We start from the raw sequence: 26,130 nt of genomic DNA, 5'->3' as shown, positions 1-26,130 counted from the left end.
GCTGCCCCTCGCAAACAAAAGACATAAACAATAAATAGGTGGCGTTTCTGTGGTGACATAAGCACATTAGACATTAACTCTTAAAAGGTCTGGAAAAAGCTGACAGAAAGCTTTTCGGAAGCTCAGTCAGGAAATAAATTCAGCATAAAAAAAACCTTACATACACCAACAAAAAATATTTATTTGTAATAAGTTGATCTATTGATTTCCTGCTTCATGGTTGGTTCATTTTCTGTTATATAAAGTTGATGTTTGCAGAGATTTTTACCTGTTTTTGTCCCTTTTATTGGCTCTATGGTCATTTTTTGAATCCTTTTTGGTGTCTTTGATTGTTTTTGCTCTTTGTGGTTTTTTGTTTTGGCCATTTTTTAAATCTCTGTGTCTGTCATTATAAGTCTGAAGCATCCTTATAATGTTTTTTGTATCTTTGTTGTCTGTGTTTTCTGGTTTCAGCGACTGTTTTGTCTCATTTTTGTATGTTATGGTCTCTTGTCTCTCTTTTCTTGCTTTGTGTGTTTCCTCTTTGTATTTTACAGTTTTGTTCACTTTAAAAACCAAATGTAACAAACTTCCCTTTCCTGTGTCCTGTAACCTTTCTTGATTATTTCTTGCTGTTTTCTATGAATCACTGAGGTTAAGGTAAGAATGAAGAGGAGATTACTCACCACGACTCTCTTTTCTCCGGTGATATCCGGTGAATCACAAAGCAGCTGGTTCTCTGACACGGTTAGGAGGCAGGGCGACTCTCCAATCAGGACTGTGTAGTTCAGGCGGTTGTTACCGGGGGCAGGAGGGATCAAATTTTTACCCTGAAACACACAGACAAGTTTAGCTGGATCATTCACACATATACTTTGAATATGGATTGCATCAAGTTTGAGAACTCAAACCTTGAGGATGATGGGTGACCCTGGTTTAACCTCGAGGATCCCAGAGTTCCCCAAGGAGTCAAAGGTTGGGTTCGGGTAGTGTGTAAAGGGGGTGGAGTTAAGCACCAGCAAAGAGGACACCTGCACAGGATGAAAATATTAATGCAATGTTAACATGTCATTTAGAGAAAAAAAGCTCCGCGTGTGTTTTTATCTCTGATCTGTGTGATTCAGGTTTTTCTTTTGTGCGTGTCATAAAGTAGAAGCTGCTGCTTGCTGTGGGTGAGCGATACCTGGTCGAAGATGAAGCCAAACTCATCAGGCCGCAGCGCCCCCTCTGGTGGGTCGGGTTTAGTGTAGACCAGACCAGGAGCCAAGCATGTCATTGTGCTGTCATTGACTACAGTGCAGTACTGGAGAGAAAACCATGAAGTCCGGTTAGGACGAAGAATGCAGGGTGACTGCAGAGTGCTGACGGCTAAGGTCGCAGCTGAAACTGCTTTAAAACATTTCACAAACAAACTTCATCTCCTCAAAACTCCAATAACCTTTATTGTATTTCAGAGCATAAAACCAATAAGTGCTGCGGTACAGTTTCAGGTCCCGATCCTGAACTCGGGAATAACCGAGGTCAGAGTTTTGTTCTTACATTGTTAGTTTCCACTCCTCCATATTTGGCTCTGACTTTGGGCTCCTGGATGGTGTGCAGGTTGGTTCCCGTCACCGTTATCAGCGTACTGCCACTGCGCAGATAACAGACGCACAGGTTACAGATCCATTATCGTGATTGATTATTTGATTAGTGATGAGGAGAATGTGGAGGATTTACTTGAGGATGGTCCAGTTTGGTTCAATGCTGGTGATGGTTGGGTCATCCGTGTATGTGTACTTGGTATCTGTGCTTGTAACCTCGGCCCTATCAATCTTCAGACGGATGGGGGCTTCGCCGGTGCCTGACGTGGAGCTGGGAGTTATGCAAACTATCTCCCGATCAGTTCGTCTGGTGGAGAAAGAGAGATATATCATTGCATCTGGTTATTATTTACCAACAGATATATTACTGGGTGCATGACAGAGTCAAGAGATGCCAACTAACTTGACAAACAGACACTCCTCCTTGTTTATGTAGACAGTGACAGAGCTGCCGGCATTCAAGTGTCGACCCATCACCGTCAGTCTGGTTCCCCCAGAAACAGGTCCCTTCTCTGGATGGACACGGCTGAAAGTCGGGCTCTGGAGAATAAAACACAAAAGACAGCGGTGGTACATTAAAGAATAAAAAACGTCAAGTATCATACAGGAGTTTTTCCACTGTATGATCATTTATAGTCCATTATAATTAACTCGGCTTCCTCCATGCGCTGTTAAGACACGGCAGACCTGAAGATTTAAATTTAAGAAAGTCTGAAATTCCACGAAATCTAATCCTGATAACTCAACCTTTCAGTTTCCATCACTAACAGTGCGAAATGGTAACTTTAGTAACAGGATGCTGAAGCACTCACCACGAAGGCGTACGTGTCACTGGAGAAAGCTCGATATTCTTCGTTGCACAAGCCGATGCAGACCTCTACCCGACCGCCTGGAGAGTGAGGCAGAAGAGCCTCGGCCATGTCACAGACGATCCTGCAGACAGAGAGATGGTCAGACTCACTCACTCACTCCAACGTGTCCTCACACCAACATGCTGACACCACTGACCTCTCTGCGCTGATGTATTGCGAGGGGATGGGGTTACAGCGGACTCCCGCCACCTGAACATGGGCGATCTCCTTCACCTGAAGACCCAGGTTCTCCCCCTCGATTGTCACCCGAGTCCCTCCTTCCCGGGGTCCTGTCACAGGACTGATCTGTGGGGGAGGGGCGCAGCGGATCAATCCTTTCTTAGAGATCACATGACATCTGTTTCTTGACTTGCTGCAGCTGCCACTTACTGTCTGTCCATGTTTTCTTGTTGTCTCAATAAGTTATATTTAAATAGGTTTCAAAACAGAGAAAGACACAAATGATAAAAAATGTCTGTGCAGTGATTATCCTTTAATAAACAGCACAAACTTAAACAATACATCTACAGGTTTCTATGGGATGGTAGCGTACACCCTCAGGGTCTTTTTCAGGTCATTTTAGGGAGTTGTTTTAATTTTAGGATCATTTGTGTTGCGTTGTGTTACTTTCCTTGACATAAACAAGGAAGACAAAATATTGTGAACATCTGTTAGCAAAGCAACACACATGACTTAATATCTTCTAAAACATATTCGACTCAAAACATGCAAAAAGCCAACGTTATTAGACTGTTTATGTAAAAGTGTTCTGGTGACTCGTTGGGACAAACAGCATTGTGTAGTAGGGATGCACCGATACCGATACTGGTATCGGGTATCGGGGCCGATACTGTAAAATGTGTGTGTACTCATACTCGTAAAAGTTAACCGATACCATGAACCGATACTAACTTATTTCATTAATCAGAGGGTGGCTTGTCATTTCTGTTGTAGTTTTTTAGATTGGCCACTAGGGGGACATCCCGCGCTAAACAGGCACAGGGTTAGACGAGTGAGACTGGCGGCTCCAGATAAAAAAGAGAAACTGGAGGCTGCTGTAGCTAGGCTAAACAAAATGTCAGCAGTGTGGACCGGAACAGCCAACTTTAACTCAGGTTTTGGAAAAGCGATGAAAAATGTCAAGAGAAAATCCACGGGCAGTTAAAATAACAGAGGCTCGACTCATTTTATCGCTCTGGATGACCAGCCAATGCCAGCCGTGGAAAGCATAGGATTGAACCGTCTTCTCAGCATACTCGAGCCACGATATGAAATTGGACACTCTGCAATAATTTAAAAGTTAATTTTATTCTCAAACCTAATTTGTATTTATTTTATTCCAAACAGAAGTGTTTATTTATTATTCCGAAAGCTCGAGACAGTGCCAATAGTTCAGTGATAGTTTGTTAAATTACAATGTGGAGACTCTGCAATAATTTAACAGAAGTGCTTATTTTTCACTTGAAATTTTTTTTGTGGTCATTTTTATTACGATTTTATTTTTTATCGGCAGAGGATAAAATAAAACCTGTCTTCCAATTCATTGCAGTTGTGTGTGTGTGTGTGTGGTAGAAGTATCGGTTTTTGGACTCAGTATTGGCAAGTACTCAGATCCAAGTATCGGTATCGTATCGGTTTGAAAAAATTGGTATCGTTGCATCCCTATTGTGTAGTATTGTGCAAAGGCCTTGTTCTACCACACAACTGTATGTAATGGCAGAAATGTAAAATCAGGCCAAAATGGGTAAATTATTTTATTATTGGTTGTTTGCGATCATTCGAAGAGGGCTTCCAGCACTGATTACAGTCTCAGTCCATCTCAGTGAACTGACAACCCTGCAGCATGCAAGTCGCAGGTTTGATTCCCTACCTTGGTGATGCGTGGGTGGCTGCAGCGCAGGTTGTGTCGGGTGTAGTGCATCCAGTTCTGTTCGGGGGACGGGCAGTGCTGTCGGAGGAGGCACTTCCTGCTTTCGGTGCACCACCCGCACTCGAAGGCAGTTGGAGCTTTGAGGCACTGACCACAGCTGGAGCGCTGAGCCTCACACTTGTACAGCAACGCTGACAAACAGCACACGTTTGATCAGACAGCAGCCAAACACAGCGTATCACAGGTGGAAGAGTCACATGTGCATTTTTGCTACTGTTAGCATGAAGATATCATGAGGTGATTTTTCACAAAGCAGAAAGTTTAAGAAAAATCTGTTGATTATTTTTGCCTTTTGACATTTAGTCCCATAACTTTATCCAAGTCTCACAGTTTAATCAGTTTGTTGGGGATGTGGTGTGATCACAGTCACTGTGGTGGGCCCACCGAGGGGTTAACCCGTCCCACTGGAGGAATTTTCAAAGAAACTTGCAGATAAATAAAGCAGGCTTTTTGGGATTTTGTCACAATCATTAAGAAAAGACGGATTGATCCGAATGGTTTTCCAAACGTTTAACTTCATCCAAGCCAGAGGTCTAAATCATCTGCAGGTTTATGAGCTTTTAATGATTCAGACAATAATCTATTCCAAACTGAAAGATGTTAGGCTGAGAAATAATGACAGTTTTTTTTCCACAAAGTTACCAAACTAAGTGCACATACTCTCATAATACATTGTTTAAATGATACTTATTTTTCTTCCTCAGGCTGTTTATCATGTTTGGTAAAACTTTGCTTCATTAAATGTGAAAGTTGAGTGTGAAGTTTAAAAATAGCTTATAGCAACATTGTTTTACTGATTTGGTCCCCTTGAGATCAATTTGTTATATATGTAGCCCATGATATAAAATCAGTTTGACACCTGTGCTTTAAATACTCAAACTCTGTCCCGACAATCAGCAGCAATCAGCTGCTCGAAGCTGCTAAAATTACACAATGGCCCCAAAGCAAGAGAACACTGGAGGAAAATGAATGTTTGCAGCAACGAGTGGAAGTTCAGGTCTGCAAGCTCAGAGGAAACAACTTGTAGAAGTTTGACTGATGACCTTCAGGAAGCAAACTCTGGAGCCGTGTCGCTCTGTTCTGCTAAGCAGCTAACCCGCATCGATGCAAGCTTCATGGAAGAACAAATCTCTGTTCGACACAAATTTCAGTGCCAGATGTTTGCAATCAAACATCTAAAGGGATTAAATGCATGTTTGGAACAACTCCTAGAAGGCAAATAGAAATTTTTTGCTTCACAGAAGTATGAGCAAAGGCGTGTTTGGAGAAAAAGAATTTCATGAACATTTCTAAGTGTTCAGTATGGCAGTGGATCGATCATGCTTTAGGGCCTGTGCTGCAGACACTGGGAATGTTTCACTGGCATATTTCTCCTGTTTTGGCTTCCCTTCATTGGCTTCCTGTTAAATCCAGAATTGAATTCAAAATGCTGCTCCTCACATACAAGGTCTTAAATAATCAGGCCCCATCTTATCTTAATGACCTTGTAGTACCATATCACCCTATTAGAGCACTTCGCTCTCGCTCTGCAGGCCTACTTGTTGTTCCTAGAGTATTTAAAAGTAGAATGGGAGGGAGAGCCTTCAGTTTTCAGGCCCCTCTTCTGTGGAACCAGCTTCCAGTTTGGATTCAGGAGACAGACACTATCTCTACTTTCAAGATTAGGCTTCAAACTTTCCTTTTTGCTAAAGCATATAGTTAGGGCTGGACCAGGTGACCCTGAATCCTCCCTTAGTTATGCTGCAATAGACGTAGGCTGCCGGGGGATTCCCATGATGCACTGAGTTTTTCCTTTCCAGTCACCTTTCTCGCTCACTATGTGTTAACAGACCTCTCTGTATTGAATCATATCTGTTATTAATCTCTGTCTCTCTTCCACAGCATGTCTTTATCCTGTCTTCCTTCTCTCACCCCAACCGGTCGCAGCAGATGGCCCCGCCCCTCCCTGAGCCTGGTTCTGCCGGAGGTTTCTTCCTGTTAAAAGGGAGTTTTTCCTTCCCACTGTCGCCAAAGTGCTGCTCATAGGGGGTCATATGATTGTTGGGTTTTTCTCTGTATCTATGAAGCGCCTTGAGGCGACTTTTGTTGTGATTTAAATAAATATAAATAAAATTGAATTGAATTGAATTGAATTGAATTGAATTGAACTGGCAAAACCATGAAAGGACCAAATTCAAGAAGCAAATATTACAAAAAGCTATGAAGAAAAAAAATAATGAGATTTACAGGATGGAAATATTTCCAAATCAATGGGATACCTTAAGAGAGCCACAAAGCCCCCGCTCACACCCAGCGTTAAATATCTCTAAGAGCAAATAGGAAGAATAACCCAAAATCCTGAGCTACAAAACACCTTGAAAACCTTTCATTTGTGTCAATATGGGCTTTAAATATTGAGCATTTAAACATTTTTTGTCCTTTCTGTTTTTATTTACGACAAACAGAAACGCACACTTTTATATGTTTCATTTAAATAAACTTTATGTTTATATTTACTGAAGGTGTCTCATTTGTTTCATATTCACCATACAAACTAAAAATTAAACTAAACTGATTATAAAACAATCAAAGTTGATAAAAGCTGGTTCTATTCTGACGGAGACAAAGTCCTAATTGACTCACAGGTTTCTGAGGACGTTTGATTAGCAGGTTTTACCTTTCATAGACGCGGGCTTGTCGATGAAGAAATCTCCGTCCCAGACAATGGAGAAATCCACCGGGAGATCGCCAGCCTCGTCCCCTTCATACCAATACTGCAGAGACACAGAGGGGGAGTAATTTAAGTATGGCACGTTTTAATTGGGAAACGGAAAATTTGATTCTGTGTTAATTAACGGGAAGCAGCAGGAACAAATTTTAATTAAAGGAGGAGAAGAACAAATCGATGTAGAGGAGAGAGAAGAACAAAAAACAATGCAAATGATTGTATATGCAGATAAAATATACTTCTAAATGCAAACTGAAGCAGCGTTCAATAAGCACACTGGCAACTGTAATAATATGAGTACAGCTGATATTCACACGAGTGTCAGTGCAGTCAGTATTCCTGTCTCACTCCAGCAGTCAGACAAACATCAAAACTACCCTCCTGCTCCAAAAACAACTCTGAACCATCAAAGCCTGAACTCCACAGACCTCCGGAGGCACCGAGGTTTTAGAGACTTTACAGTTAGTCCTGGATGTTATCATGTGAGGCCACCATGGACTGCATGACTTTTCTTTTCCTCAGCACATCTCACAGAAGTTCAATCAGACTGAAAGGCTGAGGCAGCACCTTTGACTCCTTGTCATGTTCGCTGAGAGCCCCATCCTGCTGAAAGAGACCACTGCCATCAGGGAGCGCCAATGGAGGGTTGGCACATGTTAAACAGTCTGCAGACTTTTCAGGGTCTAAAAAACCATCCGGTGTGCCGGATTAAACCCTGTGATGGGGTACACTAGTGACCAAAGCAATGCACAACAGGAAAATTGCTTTGCATGTAGACTTTAAAGAATTAAGTAACACAGTAATGGCAATACCATACAGCAGACAGATATCCATCTTCAGGGATCGGAGCAGACATGTGCCTGAGACAGGATAGCCATTAGAGAAGATGAATGCAGGCCCTAAGTATTGCTTAACTGCAGTCATTGTTTAGGTAAGTGGTGCGCATCACAGCGACATCCATTTAAATAGCTGGAAGCCTTTTAAAAAAAATCTTAAATGTGCTCTTAATTATGTCGGTGGTACTGAGGTTGTGGCAGATTGCAAGTATGTAACAATATTACTGAAAATAACACATTTTGTAAAGGCGCTGCAGCAGCATATGGCGAAAGTCCCACAGCTAATGTTTCTACAGCCGGCGTTACTTCAGGTAAGATCTGTACAGTTTCTCTTCAGAGAAATTGAGGACAGATGGTGCTGCTTTAAAGAAAAAGATGGAAAATGGACACACACACGCACAGACACACACATACTGGATCGGTGTTGTCATGGCGGCTGCAGGTCTCTATGGTAACCAACAAAACACAGTCAAAGAAACAACATTGTGGACTTAGAGCTGATAGGAACCTGATCTACCTGCCGGTCTCGTCGGAGATAAACAGTGGGGTGTTAATGGAACAAAAATCTAAAAAATATAACCTCTGTGAGCGTGAGTGTGTGTGTGTGTTGAACAATACACTTCATCTCGCATGCTGCTGAAAAGACAGAGAGGCTGTGTCCTGAATATGTCAGCTCGACTCCAAAGGCACCAGATAATCTGACGTCACACAGCCGCACACAGCCGGTGAAACCGAAGTCGGGTTTTCAGAAAGATTGAAAATCAATGTGTCCTAATGACTCTGGTCTGCTGCTCATTTCATTAACTTACATCACACACACACACACACACACACACACGCACACACACACACACACAGATTAATTAAGATGTGGCAGCTCTATAATCTTACTTCAGCAAAAACATCTACTGTAAAAAAAACCTCCTGTATGACACTACAGGACAGAGTCTGCTGCACACACACACACACACACACACGCACGCACACACGCACACACACACACACACACACACAAAATTAACAAATTTCATTAAGTCAAAACGGGTTCAGGTCAATATTCCATCCTCAGCAAAAATACTTCACCATCCAACCACAGTTTTACAGCTTTTTACCTCATACACACACACACACACACACACACACACACACACACACGGAAACACACACACACACACACACACGCGGAAGCAGAGACAGGGCTGTAATTAATAAAGCACTGATATTAAAATGATCTTTTCTGCAGAGCTGCAAGAACGGCCTCATTGTTCATAAGTGCGCGCACTTTTGTGTCTTTGTGACGACTGAATTGAATTTCAGACCTCGTGAGGACGAGAAAGGATTTTGTGGAAAGTAAAGTTCCATTTGGAAAGTGAAAATTATCAAAATAAATTACCAAAAATTGAGGACATTTAGTTCACAATGAGGCCATTATAAGCCCTACGTCCTCTCTAAAAACTGTGGAGCATTTTCTGTAAAAAATGAAGAATTTTGCTTTGTAAAACAGAAAATGTGGACATTTATTCAAAGTTAGAAGCGCTTTTAAAACAAGTGCATTTCAGGAAATTGGAGATATTTGGACAAATACAGCAATTTTTTTAAAGAAAACCTTATTTTTGGAAAAGATACATTTTCAAAAAATGTTGGTATTTTCCTAAAATATCCTCATATCTAGTAGTTAGTGGGGTTAGGGTCATTGGTGACAAAATTTCCCACAGGCGTGAATGTGAGTGTGATTGGTGGTACCCCGCCTCTCACCCTGTGAAAGCGGGGATAGGCTCCAGCCCCCCCGTGACCCTGAAAAGGATAAGTGGAAGAGATTGGATGGATGGATCCTCATATTTAATGGGACATTAGAGGAAAGTGATTTCTGAAGGTGACGGCATTTTGGAATTCATCCTTTGTGTAAGACAATTTGGTTACACATTTTGCAAAAATTTAGAAAAGTGGGGATGTTTTTGAATGTATTTAGCTTTTAAAATGTGTCCTTTTTAGAGAAGTAGTAGATTTTTCTATCACATGGGCACATTTTGGAAAAGTGGAGATATTTCGGGAAAGTGAATCAATGCCGAGCAAAGATTTTTGGGGGAAAATATTGTTGGACATTTTATGCAAATGTAGAAATTTTGGAAAAGCGGCAGCTTTTAGTGAAGTTGGCATATTTTTCAAGAGGACATTTTTAGAAAATTATAATTTCAGAATGTGTCGTTTTTACCAAAGTAGGACTTTTTTGTTAAAATGTGGATATTTAGGGGAAATATTTTGGAAAATTGAGTCTAAAAATACTTCAAAGGCACCAAAAGCAGGTTGTAAACTTGTTTACTTCTGCTGTAAAAATGGGAATTTCAACCCAAGAGTCTGTGGGCACATCTTGTGGAGCGAGTGGCCGTCAGAGGAACTGCAGTTTTTGTCTCATTGGCTTCATTTTTCAGCCTGGGAGGCTAGATTAGATTCAGGTTTAGATTGCAATGGTTAAGATAAGAAGCCCTTGAATACAGTGAGAGTCCTCGCAAAGACATAAGTACATTGAGTGTGTTAAAGTGATGACCACACAGCTGAAATATGTGAAATACCAAGACCAATTGAGAGACAGAGAGAGAGATGTGTGTGTCTAATGTGCTGATTTTCCATTAAAAGCAGCCAGCTGAGCCCAAGAGAGCAGCATCATAAGTCATTGTAACGCACACACACTCTCTCACACACACAGAGGCAGGCAGGATAAGAAATGAAAGGAGAAAGTGCTGTTGAACACACACTGGCGCCACAGATGACAATCACAGGCGATGCTGGTGAACGCAGCTCTTATCTGCAGCTCGTACAGTGGCAGAGCTCCAACCTGTCACATCTGAAGCTCACAAACACTCCTGATCTCACACTCACGCCACAACTGAGCCTCCAAGAGGAGGCACAAACACGACTACTCAAGCATCAATACCCAAGCACCAAAGTCACTACATTTTGAGCATAAAACATGAAAACCGTGTGCATTTAAGCCATTTGTTGCATCGCTTTTTTAGCTGGGCATTCAACTGTAATGTGTTTGTGCCCGTATGTGAGCCCCTGGGTATGAACATTTTTAAATAGCGTTATATTCACCGAGTATAGGCATAGAGAGAACAATGACCTGCCCTTTCAGAGCACACCTGTATTCATATCCATCCAAAAAAGCCTCTATGCCAATTTTATTTGGAGTCTGAAGTCAGATGAAGGCCCTTTCACAGCACATTTGTAACATCTGGACCTATAATTTGTTTTGCAAATGTGCCACCACTCCACTAACAAATATGCGTTTTGTAAGACACACACAGGCTAGTAGCTGCTCGTGTGTGTATGCTAATGCTAGCATAAGCTAACTTCTACCAAAAGATGAGGCTGAGGATTGTTGGCATATCCGGTCTAGCTGAAACCATGAGTGGTCGTCTTTTCTCTTCTCTTTAGGTGGTGGGACGTCTGTACTTGTGGTTTCCTCCACACATGAAAGTGATCTGTTCCCCCCTCTCATTAGCTTCCTCACTGTTAAGCACAGCCTTTGATGTGTCACACTCCCATAATTTGAACCATCCAGCAGCTGGTTCGAGGCTCCCTTTAGTCAAAAGGAATTTTCCAACCTTAATTTTTTAATTTACCTGGTGGGCAGAGCGCTTCTGCAGGGCTGTTCTTTGTCACCAAGGACCAAGTAATTCTGCTCATAACTTTTATGGATATAGTTTCCAAGTGCAGCCAATCGGTAAAGGGTATAAGCTTCATTGGCCACAGGATCACGTTTCTGCTCGTGTCTGATGGTGCGGTCGTGCTGGATTCAACAAACAATGATCTGTGACTCACACTCGCTGTTTGGGATTAGAATTAGCAAGTCTGAGGTCATGGTTCTCAGTCAGACGAGGGCGGAGGGCTCACTCCGGGTTCGGAGTGAGTTGTTGCCCCAAGTGGAGAAGTTCTAAGTATTTCGGGAACTTTTTCGGGAACTTCACAAGTGAAGGAAGGAGAGAGCTGAAGATTGAAAGATGGACTGGTTCAGAGTATCGAGTGGAAACTTTCTGCTGTGGTAAAGGGAGGGCTGAGTGCAAAAGCAACGCTCAATGTATCCGGTTGATTGATGAGTCTACCCTCTATGGTCGAGAGTTGTGGGTAGTAACTAAAAGAAGGGAGACTGTGGCAGAAATTAGCTTCCTCTAAAGGGGGGCCAGACTCTCCGTTAGAAATAAAATAAGGAGTTCGGCCGTTCAGGAGGAACTCTACTTTTCCACATGGAAAGGAGGCAGTTTAGATGGTTCAAGCATTGGACGAGGATGCCTCCTGTACGCTTCCTAGTTGAGGTCTTTCAGGCATTTCCTACCAGGAGAAGGCCCGGACACCCAGCGGATGCTGGAGAGATTACATGTCTTGGTTGGGTTGGGAATGCTTCACTGACACTCCAGAAGAGCTTGAGAAGGCGGCCGGGGAGACGCAGGTCTGGATGTCTCTGCTGAGATTGCTGCTCCACAACTGAAGTTACTGACTTGGCTTGAACAATATTCAAAACAAAGGCGTAATTGCAAAAAGCAACTTTACAGGTTAATGACTAGGCAACCACACTTATAAGTGAAAATGATCCCCCCGGACTTCTGAGGAGTTTATTTGCAGAAAAATCTGTACATTTTTAAAAAGAAATGTAAAGTGTAGATACTGCAAGCAAAGCCTTTTCTATAGAGTTTTATTTCTTCAAATTCAAATGTTTAGGTTTAAATTTAATTTAGTGCTACAACTTCCACAACTTTGAAACTGTAACAACTTCAGAGACTTTTAACCGTCGTTCTCTTTTTTCCTATTCACTGTGCTGTCTGTACAGTTTATATAGCTGTTTGCAAAGATGTATTATTTCTTGCTTGCTTGATAGTTTGTTTTTCCTGCTCTTTAAAAATATATAGTGATGTACAGTAAGTCTGTACAGTACTGCAGGGCCTGAGCGTTACAATAAAGCCGACCCACGGCTGTGCTCTGTGTAACCTGCCTTCCCTCTTTGTCTTTTTAAAGCTTCTTACGTGTGTCTATTGGCTTTCTGGGAGCTGCTGAGCGCTCAGATGTGATTGTGTGATCTATGTTTTGTGTCACTTGGCTTGTTATTCAGAGTAATTCACTGGGAAACATTTCTCCCACCGGGACAATAAACTCGGGTCGATCTTAATTCTTGTTTCTTTTTACTTGTCAGTATTTCTCTTCCTGCTCCTGTCTGCTTTCTTAGTGTCTCTCCTCTGTCTCTCTCTCTCCTGCTGGGTCTTAATGTCACAGAGCTGGTGGACACACACAGAGTATGTGTGGCTCTGTTGTCCCCATGGTAACCCTTGTGGTCGCTAGGGATGCCACTATGGGGTCAGAGGTGCTTGGCAACAGCGGCATGAACGTGTGTGTGTGTTTCTCTTTAAGAGCTGCTCATGCAGTACGTTGAACTGCAGTTCCACTGGTGTCCACTGGGTTCTGTGTGATTAAATTTAGTGGACTTAAAGTGGATGGAAACCTTATGATTCACAGTTTTTATACCTGTACAGGTGATCTTTATCACCGCAGATTTGAATGGGACATTTAAAACGAGGCTAATCGGTTTTTAAGTGATACAAAACTGGCAGTTTGGTCCTTAAATGAAACAGATTTCATTTAATCTGACTGTTACAAACTGAGTTTGTAGCTTCTATATCAAAGGCTTTTCCAGAGGCCCTACACACTTTGATAAAGTGAACATTCACACTTTGGATAACTGAACTGAAACGTAGTTAGAGGCTGTACAGAAAACATCAATCAATCTAAATGTTATATAAATCAGCCTATATCTTCCAAGTCGTCTGATATGCACCATTGAACAGCAGATATCCTCTTTGCTTCTGGCCTTGCAGTGGCAGTGCATTAGTAATCTAGGGGCTAAAATTGTCCACACTGTGGATAAAGGCGTGCCTTTGCTGCAATGACTCAATTTATCTTTAAATTTTAACTTAAATGTAACCCATCTTTCTAAATCTCTGGTGCCAGTCTTGATTTCACACTGGTGTTAACAAGCTGAGTTGAATGTGCCAGGTGAAACTGCTTACAGAGATGTATGGTCTTGGTAGAAAATCTCCTTGCTGTCGCTTTGGTCAGTAGCAGACTGCCACAGTCCCCTAAAGTTTGCAAACGCCAACGACTTGCTAAGCTTTCACTACAGCCTGGTGGTGAGTTAGTAGGGCAGCTGGGTGCCACAGTAATCCATGTAAATTATGGACAACTGCAGGAATCTGCTAATGTCCAAGTAGGTTGTGACACAGCACTCTACAGGTGACCAATTTAACCCAGTCACAGCCATCAGCCCATAGCAACAATTTTCAAACCGCTTTGTGAATACAGTGGTTCCTCGTTTATCGCGGAAGTTACGTTCTAAAAATAACCCGCGAAGTAGCCTACTTTTACAATTATTCTAGATGTTTTCAGGCTGTAAAACCCCTCACTACACACTTTATATACTTTTCTCAGACAGCCATCAACATTTTCACACTTTTCACTCTTGTTTAAACTCTCAAAGTTCAAACCTTCGTAGAAAAATAAGTCCAGTATTATAGAACGAAACTAAAGGCACCCACAGTTACCTCTGACAGTGCAAAAAGTTTCGTTGACATTGTTGTGTTGGTTGGGGAGAAGACTTACAAACATACAGTACAGTATACAGAAGACATGGCACCAGATTGATTGACAATGGTCTACAGCCAATCAGGAGGCAGAACACAATGCGCTGTTTAAAAGAAAATAAATAAAAAAATCTGCGAAACAAAGTGAACCGTGTTACAGTAAGGGACCACTCTACACATTTTCTCTCTAGCAACTGGGCGTAGCCAGGAGGTTGCTGACTGGCGAGTAGTAGTGATAGACCCGCCTCTTTGAAGTAAACGACGCAAGCCGGCTCCTTATTGGGAGCCGTGGTTTTTTTTTTTGTTTTGTTTTTTTCTTTCTCTCACCCTTGCTCTTACACTTTTTTTCCACTTCACTCCGCATGCAAGCTTTGTGCTGGGAAGAGGGGAGAGGGGCGGTAGTTACACTTTGTTTTCATATTTTAACTTATATTTAATTGTGTTGTGGTTTGCAGTGTTTTGTGTTGTTTCACTTTAAATTTGTATAAAAGGAAAAAGCTGAAAATTTAAATAGTTAAAAGTTGAAATGTAAATAGTTGGTTTTTGTATTATATGATTTATTTATTACATTTTATGTGGCGTGAATAAGTATATTTATGGTGGCTCCTAGAGACAAAGCGCGTACAAACTCCGAAGCGCGTACAAACTCCGAAGCGCGTACAAACTCCGAAGCGCGTACAAACTCCGAAACGCGTACAAACGCCGAAATGCGTACAAACTCCAAAACGCGTACAAACTCCGAAACGCACACAAACTCCGAAACGCACACAAACTCCGAAACGCACACAAACTCCGAAACGCGTACAAACTTTGAAACGCGTACAAACTTTGAAACGCGTACAAACTTTGAAACGCGTACAAGCTCCAAAACGCGTACAAATTTTGAAACGCATACAAACTCCGAAACGAGTACAAACTTTGAAATGCGTACAAGCTCCAAAACGAGTACAAACTTTGAAACGCGTACAAGCTCCGAAACGCGTACAAACTTTGAAACACGTACAAGCTCCGAAACGCGTACAAACTTTGAAACGCGTACAAACTTTGAAACGCGTACAAACTCCGAAACGAGTACAAACTTTGAAATGCGTACAAACTCCAAAACGCGTACAAACTCCGAAACGCGTACAAACTTTGAAACGCGTACAAACTCCAAAACGCGTACAAACTCCAAAACGCGTACAAACTCCGAAACGCGTACAAACTCCGAAACGCACACAAACTCCGAAGCGCGTACAAACTCCGAAGCGCGTACAAACTCCGAAACGCATACAAACTCCGAAGCGCGTACAAACTCCGAAGCGCGTACAAACTCCGAAGCGCGTACAAACTCCAAAAGACGTACAAACCCCGAAGCGCGTACAAACTCCAAAACGCGTACAAACTCCGAAACGCGTACAAACTCCAAAACGCGTACAAACTCCAAAACGCGTACAAACTCCGAAACGCGTACAAACTCCGAAACGCACACAAACTCCGAAACGCGTACAAACTCCGAAGCACGTACAAAACACAACAGAAGTGCTCCAGGATGCTAGGGCGCAGTGTTGAGCTTTTGTTACCTAGTGGCTACACAAGTCAGGAAGTACCAACGACCAGATTTGGTGTGTGGTAGTAACAGGTAAATTTTTTTTTTTTTAATTATTTGAATATATATGAGTGCTTGTGTATAAATACACAAACAATACACATATGCTTTCAATTGTGCAATTTAAGTGATCTAGGTAGCAAGTAGTGACTGTTGCCGAATGTAGCCTCTTATCTGTTGTTCTTCTTGTTTTCCATTCAGGATGTTGTCTAGAAGACTAACATGGTCCACAGGCATTGCATTTTCTCTACATCACCAAACAGGAGAGCACAATATAGTGCACACATAGGGATGTATTATATAGAATATTTGTAATATACTTTTGCGTGCATGTGTTTATTTTGGAATGAATGGAATGAAAATACTGGGTTTCATTGTATAACTTGAATAACTACGAAATAATTGTTCATCAAGTACTGACAGAAATATTCAGACGTTTTACTTTTTTAAAGTGATTTATTGTAATAACAGTACAAAAATATCGGCAATCAAAATAGTCAAAGAACTCGTGCTGCAGAATCATATATACATTAATTTATCGGACCATAATCGATTAATTAACATGGATTTTGCTTTAATGATGCAGTTAGAGATTGTTTTACTTTAATTCTACACTGATAGCAGAGTTTGATTTAACACAGTGATACAGCCAAAAATACCATGAGCTTTAAAATAAATGGTATGCTGTATAAGACAAAATATTTGTAATTAGTGGCCTGAGGTTGCAATTAAATTTCAGTGGGTTGGTGCCACCTCATGCACACAGCATGGACACACCCCTGGCCACATTATAACCCAGCATAAGGAAATCATTTTAGTTCTTCAGTAAAAGCACTTCCTCCACCACATTCTGCTTTAATAATATTGGGGGGTGAAAGGAATAGGACAGAGGAAGGAAAAGAAAAATGATAAAGGAAGGAAATGGGAAGAGAGATTGGAGAATTAATGGAAAGGTGCATGTAGAGTAGGAGGAACATAGCAGGAAGGAACGGGGGGGAAATGAGAAGAATTCCCTTTGGAATAACTGCGGGCGAAGATGGAGAGACAGATGAGGAGGTACGCTCTTAAAAAAATGAGATCATTTACCATCCACTGTCACTTCTCATCAAGCTTTCATCTATCAGACGTGCTTCTACATGTAAACTTCATCACATGATCGTACATCAAACCCAGACCGACCGGGCTGAAGACAACCCGCCATCATTAAAACAAAAAATCCTGCGATAACACACGGTAATTAAGCTAAGGTTAGCCTGTTACCTTCATTAGATACAAAAATAAAGCAAAATGACTGACAAGGGAGTGTAATTATAGACTTCTATTAATTTATTTGAAGTGTTTTCTTTGCCTACTATCATTTATATGTCGACTATAAGCTATTTTTGAAAATTACGACAGTATTTCCCCAGAGAAATTATAAAAAGGGAGAGAGATGGTAGTTCAATAATCTTGTACAGAAATATGTAAAGAAAATTTGAAACATATATATCTAAATGGCAGCTACTCCACCCGGAGTCGTTGACTCGCTTTTATACTAAAGATCTGCTCAAGTCAGTGTTTTTACTGAGACAAGGTCTCCGTTTTACAGATGTTTTCATTACTTTTTAATTACTATTTGGTAAAACAGATTGGGCAGTCTTGTAGGAAAAGCCAGCAATATCTCAGAGAGGAGACAGCCTGTGCTTTGGGTCATTTATAACAGGCATGTCCTTAGGAAGGCTAATGACATACTGGACTGTCTGAATCATCCACTCCACGGGGAGTTTGAGCTATTGCCCACAGGCCATCATGTAAAACACCACATGTCTCTTTTTTATTCTGAGGACTACTAATACACTTAACAGCAAGTTACACTCTGACCATATTTCTGCTGCTACTGTGGCATGTGTGCACTTTCTTTGTGTTTATGCTAAATTTTAACAGTTTACCCCTGGTGTTATATTACAAATAACCTTGAACATTAAAATGGAATTTATTCAGTGGTGGGATGAGCAGAGAAAGCGATCGTGTAGCCTGTGTGGAGGCTGAGTGTGTGTTACCAGGCTGGATGTGGAGCTTCATAAATCTTATTTTGGAGTGAATTCACCAAACCTTCTAACTGCCTTGTAATGGCTTTAACAGTTGACACTATATATCATATGAATGTTCCTTTGTTGATCAAAAGGAAAGTTTCATGTATGTAAGGGCCTGAAAATAACTGCCCTTGCTTCTAGGAGGACTTTTGTTTCCCCAAGATTGACCGCTGCAAGGGGCTGGGGGGCAAATGATCTTTGATGGCAGGATCAAAACCACAGCCACCAAAAATCAAACAAACAAACAAACAAACAAACAGGATGTACAAGTTAGAGTAACAATGTCACTGCATCTCTACTGCAATAGTAATCCTGTCTGAAAGCAGTCTTAGACCGTGCTTTTATTTTGAAGATTCAATAGTCTGCATGAAGAATGTTAGAATAGCAGGAATGTGTGTGTGTGTGTGTGTGTGTGTGTGTGTGTGTGTTTCTCTTGTTGTACTAAATGGCCAATTTCCACTGGGAATAGTAACTTAATTAAATACAGACAGAGACACACACACATACTGACCATCTGTATGTAAGTGTTGTGCTGTTGTCTGCCATAGTAGCGGTATGTTACTGCATGATAAGTGTGTGTGTGTGTGTGCACGCGCGAGGTGTCTTTAGGGCGGCCTCGCCGACAGGAAGACAGATGAAGGACAGGAAATGAGCGCGAGCAGACGGACAACAGTTGGTTTGTGTGTGTGTGTGTGTGTGTGTGTGTGTGTGAGAGAGAAAAGGCGAGTGTCATCTCACTAAAGGACAATAATCAATCTGTGGAGTCTGTGTGTTCTTGTATGTCTAGTTTTGTGAGGACAGATTAGATTTTATGTTTTGTCCAGGATATGGGAATAACTTCAGTGAGGGACCTCACAGAGATAGCTCTGCAAACCTATGTGAGAACATGTTTGTGTGCATGAACTAGAGTTAATGAACAGTGAGTGTTTTTAAGGTCCTTGAAATACTTGGCAAATGTAGAGTTTTTTGAAAGGTATTTCAGGGAAGCAGACATTTGTGAACGCTCCTTTTTAAAAAAAAAAAAAAAAAAAAGTGGGCATTTTAGAAAAATAGCAATACCTTGAAAAAGTGTAGAGCTATTGGGAAGTGTGGATGGTACTGGAAAAAATGGAAAAATAAAAAAAAATGAACAATTTTAGGACAATTGTTCCAATATTTTCAGAAAGTGGAGATTTGGGGAAAGTTTGGACGTTTTGGTAACTTGGTGACTTTTTTGTGAACTGTGGATAAATGTCTGGATACTTCTTGGGAAAGAATCGGTATCTTTGAGGAAAATGTGGACATTTCAGGAAAGATTTAGAACATTCTCAGTTCTCTTAGATAAACTTTTGAAAGGCAAATAAAAAAGCAAGAAAACTGTTGGAGGCACGTGTAGGCAATTATAGGAAATAAGGACATTTTTGGGGGCAGTTTGGACCTTTATGGTAACATGGGGATATTGTAAAGTTTGGGGACTGTAGGATTGTGTAGATATTATGGTAAACTTGGAACATATTTTGGGTTTTTTTCTGGGAAAAGATGGACACTTATGAGAAGTGAAAACCTGCCAAGAAAATATGGGCATTGAAGGAAGTGTGGCTAATATGGGCGCATGGATATTTCAGAAAAGTGTGGATATGATTTTGGGGGATTTCAGGACATTAGGAGCACTGTTAGGTTTACGTAAAGTTTGTAAAAGAGAGGACTTTTTTTGGACAAAGTTGAAAGATTTCAGAAATAAATTTGTTTTGCTTTGGAAATTGAAAGGAGGAACATTTTCCTGTGTCCACTTTTTTAGCAAATGTGGATATTTTGGGAAAGTGAGGACATTTTCAAGAGGAAAGCTGTGATTTTCTGGGAATGTGTTTTAGAAAGTCTGACTATCTGTGAAATGCGATTTTATCTATCTTCACAAATTTCAGGAGCTATTTACTGTTCAAGTCTCGGGATCTGATCAGTTTATAACCAGATTAGGGTCAAGAGCTGGGGACACTGATGGTCCTCACACTGACAGAAAGACCAACATGAGTGTGTGTGTGTGTTAATTCAATCCCAGTCAGACACATCAATACTGGCTCTCCTGAAGCATGACCTTTGAACTCTGGAGGTTCACCATCATCATTCTAGACACACACACATGCACTCAGACACACTAGACTGTGTGTGTGTGTGTGTGTGTGTGTGCGTGTGTGTGTGTGTGTTTGCTGATGCTGCAGATGTGTCAGAGTCACCTTCAGCTGAACACATGTTAGCTTGTTTTATACTCTCGTCTCTCTCTCACTTGGCTGCATAATGAGGAGCAGTGCATGCTGGGTCATGTAGTGTATCTTACCGAGGTGTTCTGACACTGAATGCAGGAGGAGTTGAAGCGGACGGCGGGGATGCGCTGCACTTTTCCCTGGATGTTAAACACGCACTCATAGTTTTTCTGACCGGACTGAGGTTGGGGAAGGTTACGAGCTCTCAGCGTGATTGGACGAACCATCCCGGCTGGAACCAGGATGTCAGAGGTAGGGATTATCTGAGGACAACCCTGCAGAGAGGGGGAAAGGGGGAGGTGGGTTAGTACACAATCATTTATCATTTATGACAGCGAATGGAAATCAGCCCAGTGTATGATGATATATGTCATTATTAGAGAGAACCGTTTCTATTTTATTCACCGTAAACTATTGATCAGAGTCAGCATATGTCACTGTTTACAGGTACAATAACATGTTGCTCACTTTAAATACATATGTTTTTAACGTTTCCTCACTTTACTTTTTCACAAATGCTCATTTCTTTTCACAAAAGTACACTTTCTAAAAATGTCCCGACTTTTGAAAAGTGCAAAATGTGTTCAAAATATTAATAAAAAAATATTTTCCAAAATGTCCCTGTTCTCATTTTATACACATGTTAACAAAATATCACTTTCTCTAATGTCCATGAATGCCCATAATCCAAAAGTGTCCATATTTATTCTTGCAGTTGTCTTGAAATTTGAACTCCCAAACACAGAAATACATCATCTTCCTCACACACACAGACACACACACACACACACACACAGCCGACAAAGGCAGATAGCTTATCTAACAATCTGTCATCACTGAGTGGGGACAGAGACACTGTAACAGTGAGTTTGTCTGTGAGGTCAGTAATGGACAGCTGGTGACAGATCCAAACTTCCTGCGGCTGCTTGAAACACACCCCCACACAGTGTACACACACACACCGACACAGTGTACACACAAACATACCCACACCCACACACACACAGAATCTCTCAGTGGGGTGAAAGCTTTATTAACGGCCGTCACTACGGTAATTAATTGTCTTGTGAATGACAGGAAGACCATTAGCTCCACAGGAAGTGGACCAAAGCGCAGCAGTCGCCAGCAGCTACCGTGGAGACTGTGTGTGTGTGTGTGTGTGTGTGTTTGGGATAAAGGCCAAGTGTGGCTGTGTGTCTCTCAGCAAACCCTCGACATTTAACCAAGCACATCAGCCATCGGCTGCACTAGAAATACCCAAACGAGCACAACGGCCCAGACACACCATCACGCCGACGCATCAAACAAACTTTATTTATTAAGCAGATTTCATGTGGAAGACTTGATGTTTCCACACATGTGATTATATGATCCATTCTGATGCTTAGATCAGTGATTTGTAGGTTTGGAATTAAACATTTATTACCAGGAAACAGCAGGAAAATCGAATCAAAGATTCCTCTTCCAGGAACACCTGTCCCTCTGATACACAGGATCTGTCCCAGCAGCAGCAGAAAGGCTGGAGCTGTTTCCACCTTATGAGTGCTTGAGCTTTTCATCATGGTGAAATGTGGCCCTGGAGTCCACTGCTGCAGCACGAACTACAGCCAAGGCTATTCTGAACGCTCTGCCATATGTTTATATGTCTGTATGCAGATTTTCAATCATAAAACTTTAAAAGTGCGGAGCTGAGATCAGAATTAAGGCTCGTGTTAAGGAAGCGTGTGAGTACTGAGTACTACTGAGTCCCAGATATACATGTAATGTTTTTGCAACCCGATATATGGGGTATTTATCAGGTGTATTACATTTGTTTTGGGTTTTTTTCCAGTGACGGTGTTTCTGTTATCAGATTGTAAATTGGTCTCCAGCTTTTCTTATGATATTGCTTTGACCAAATTCAGCTTGGATCCTTTTTACTGTCAGTGATTGATGAGAACTGTGAGGAGTTTGACTGAAGTGGAGCGTGCTGCACAAGTCTGAGAGAAAGTTTGTTACTCTTACCTGGGCTTAGGTCACAATTCATCGTAGTTACAGCTTTACGATTTAAATGTTCAGAATGTTTTACTTTCATGGGATTAAAAATCGCCAAACACGCCATTTTGGAAAGCAAACGCTGACACAGACTCACATGAGCTTTTCAACATTTTCTATGACATTGTACAGACTGTTCCAGAGGAGGAACATATTTACATATTAAACATAAAAAAGGTATGTCCCAATTCGAAAGCTGCTCCAAATGCGTCCTCCTTTTCCCCAGATTTGAAGGATGGGTCGGGTGTATCCCAGAATTCATAGTGCGGCTCAGCCAATTCCAGTTTCCAACAATGGCGGCAGCTACTTAGTTTTAATATTACTCTTATTACTCTGTCTGGGTCACAAAATAAACGTTTAACATGCTTCCTGACAATATTCTAAAAATGTTTTCTAAAAGGGAACGGGGAATTAAATTTAAAACATCCTCGTATCCGTACAACATTAAAAAGTTTTTGCATCTCTGTGTGTGGAGTGAAGCTGTGGAACAGACTAAGTAAAGATATGAAGCAAAGTCCGAGCATGACACAGTTTAAAAAGCGGTTTAAGGAGATGGTTTTTACAGGGTACAGGGAAGATTTGATAGGGTGTTCTTGTCTAATATTTTCATGTGTGTGCGGGTGCACGGGTATGTTGGTATGGGTATATATATATTTGTAGGTTGTGTATCCTTTGAGGTGTTAATGGGGTCATTGAAAATGTGTATATGTGCGTATGTGTATATACGTATGTATGGATAGATAGAAACATATATATATATATATATATATATATATATAATAAAAAAATATACACATGACATATAATGTAATTGCAAGGAGGTATTTCTGTAGTCTATTGATTACTAGATAGTGGAAAAGGGGTGGGATTAAATAAGCTTATGCTTCTTCCTGCTCCTTTTTGAACATGAAAGTTATTTGTAGTTGTTTTTGCTCGTTTTCCTTTTGTTTTGCTTTGTTTATTTGTCTCTTTTAATTCTATGTTGTTGTACTTTTTTAACATGTTCAAAATAAAGATTCAATCAATCAATCAAACATATTTTCAGGCGAGAACGTAGCTGTGTAAACTTCAAATATCTGCTCGGTTTATCAAGACATCACATATTTGTAAAAGTCCCATTTCTGTCTCTGTCTTCGGAGGACCCGCCCACGTAGACGGCGAAGGGCGGGTCCTCCGAAGCATGCGGCCCATGAGTTGGGACATAGCTAATGTTTCAGTTAAGGTCACAGTGAATAATCCCAAAGCTTGAGTTGCAGAACGTTTTGCGTACTCTTGAGTCTATATGATGCCACAAAAAGGGGACGTCCCCAATGTCACCATCACATCTCTAACTGTGAGCGCTGAACCTCCACCTGCTCTTCCAACCTCCTGTAAATAAGTAAATAAGTAAATGGTTCTTAGAAAGAGAAGGGAGGTATAATTTTAGAGGGAAGTGGAATTTAAAATTACAAAGAGTAAGAACAACATTGAAAAGGATGTCTATTTCAATAGCGGGAGTTAAATTCTGGAATGAGTTAAAAGAAGAAATAAAGGTCAGTAGTGATATAAACCAGTTTAAAATAAAACTCAAAAAAGAAATATTAAATAAGTATAAGAATGAAGAAAATGCAATTAACCCGAGACAGCAGTCAAACTCATGTTTATTTTCTTCTGCAAATTAGCAAATCTAAATATAGTTTAGTTGAACATGAGAAAATATTTTTTTGTGACGTTATGTTCTAAGTTGAAGGCGTTGTAACGTTTTTGTTGTTCAAATTTAGATGATGACGATGTAAACCTGAGGGGGCTAAATAAGTATATACTTCTGCCTACTCCTTTTCAAACAACTGCATGGAATGATTTTATGAAACGTTGGTGAATGTATATGTTTGAAATAAAAAAAAGAACTGAACTGAACTGTTTGTGAGGAGCAGCCAGTTTAGAGAAACTTGGCTTAAAGGGGGAGGAGCCAATATGTCTCGTTACAGAAAGAGGACGAACTGAGGAGCCAGTATAAGAGCCGCAATGATAATTATGATTATTAATCATGCAAAGCGTCTCTTAGCAGGCTGTATTTTTCCTCTTCAGAGGCTCACATGGATGCAGCGAAGGCTTCGAGGCTTCGAGGCAGAGCCGTCTTCTTGCATCTGTATTGCCTCAGCGGCAGCAGCGCCAGCGTTGGGCCTGTCAGAGGCTGAGCTCATGAGCACCACGGTCCTTGATTAAACTAACGTCCACTTCACAGGACTCAGAGAATTTCGCTGCTTTCTATATTTCTCTGCACTGGAGCTCAACAGGCGAGTCCCGTCTCACACAGTCAAACCTCTCATCTTATTCTCCTTTTCGCATGTTTACACAGCGGGTGGGGTTTAGCTCAGGGTGAGGTTATACTTTGAGGGTAAAAGAAAACACAAAATCGCACAATTGAATCAATGGAACTAAATCTACACACATCTCCTTCGTTCGTTCTCGTGCACGTTTTTGCTCCTCGTCTATGCACCGACTGTGACAACTCCAGAAAGCGGCTGCTTGTTTCCTGCACAGCTTCGCCTTATCTCTACTCTTTTAGTCTTGCAGTTATCACACAAATACTCTCTTATTCTGCACCGAGTCTACAAAGGCAGCTCTTTTATTGCACTGAAGTGTGATTTGCAAGCTTACATGCTATATAAACACTGAGCTTATCATTAGCAGAGTCTGGAAAACAGAAAGGATTGGCTTTTGTGGCCTCGTGTTTTCAGCTATTATCATCAACATATCATCAGCTTTTAAATTATCTTAGCAAACTGTGTTTTCACTTATGCTCTGCAAACACAAAGTGATCATTAGCAAAATGATTATTGGGTGTTTCGGTGGCTTTTAGAGCTTTTACTCTGAGAACAGCTGCCTGCTGTTAGAAAAGCAGCCAGAGTCAAAACACTAATATTGTGGGGGGGCAGAAAAACATGACCCGAGACTGAATCCAAGATCTGTGAAGCCCAAATCAGCTGCAGAACAAGCTGAGGCGACACCTGAATACTGCCAAGACATCATTTAATTAAAATACTGACTTTAAGCACTTTAAGAGGAGACAGGTAGGAAAGTCCCTCTGATGAAAACGTGCACCACTAAATTCCACATGCAGAGATTAGCCGTTTTCACCTTAACATCTGTACACATTACTCAGCGGTGCTGCATTCAAGGTCCAAAGACAGTGCACTAAAATGTTCTTGTGGTTTAATAAAATGAATTTTAATGCAGAAAAGGTACAAAAATTATCAGAATTAAAGGATGTTCACAGTTTTTAGTGGGCGTCACATCTGCTACCTCCTCCTTCTCTGTTCAGTTAGCTCATGTAAACTCCACAGAGCGTTTCCAATAATGCAAATGAGCTGAAAGTGGACGACATCCCCCACGAGTCAAGGGTGGAAATCTGAAGTCTGTTTGAATTTCTAATAAAATTAAACCCTGCATCATCCACAAGGATTCAACAAAATATGGAATCTTAAATTGATAAGGCTGCTGCTGTTTTTGTGTTATTGTGGAGATCTAGTTTACATTTAGATTTTATTGTTATTCCCCTTCTGGTTTTAGTGTCATCAGTGTTTCCCTGACTTCGCCTCTGTCCTGTCTTAATCCGGTCTTTAAGGCTACGTCCACATGTACCCGGGCATTTTTGAAAACGCAGATTTTTCTATGCGTTTGCACCTTTCGTCCACACGTAAACGG

General features: G+C 41.1%; 1 protein-coding gene across 1 annotated transcript in view; it reads right to left on the bottom strand.

Annotated features, from left to right (window-relative positions):
* Window positions 1-26,130, bottom strand: part of plxna3 (plexin A3) — a 161,635-nt gene that overhangs the window by 15,305 nt on the left and 120,200 nt on the right. The window contains exons 13-23 of the mRNA XM_085146019.1: window positions 20,484-20,684; window positions 7,000-7,096; window positions 4,284-4,474; window positions 2,571-2,719; window positions 2,375-2,495; window positions 1,966-2,102; window positions 1,699-1,869; window positions 1,519-1,612; window positions 1,163-1,282; window positions 891-1,010; window positions 666-809 (exon numbers count right to left, since the gene is read on the bottom strand). Coding sequence (XP_085002145.1) covers window positions 666-809; window positions 891-1,010; window positions 1,163-1,282; window positions 1,519-1,612; window positions 1,699-1,869; window positions 1,966-2,102; window positions 2,375-2,495; window positions 2,571-2,719; window positions 4,284-4,474; window positions 7,000-7,096; window positions 20,484-20,684 — 1,545 coding nt within the window. The remainder of the gene's footprint in view (window positions 1-665; window positions 810-890; window positions 1,011-1,162; window positions 1,283-1,518; window positions 1,613-1,698; window positions 1,870-1,965; window positions 2,103-2,374; window positions 2,496-2,570; window positions 2,720-4,283; window positions 4,475-6,999; window positions 7,097-20,483; window positions 20,685-26,130) is intronic.

Source organism: Neolamprologus multifasciatus, chromosome 20 (assembly GCF_963576455.1).
Source record: "Neolamprologus multifasciatus chromosome 20, fNeoMul1.2, whole genome shotgun sequence".
Classification (NCBI taxonomy): domain Eukaryota; kingdom Metazoa; phylum Chordata; class Actinopteri; order Cichliformes; family Cichlidae; genus Neolamprologus; species Neolamprologus multifasciatus.
This window is presented reverse-complemented; position numbering and strand designations above follow the sequence as displayed.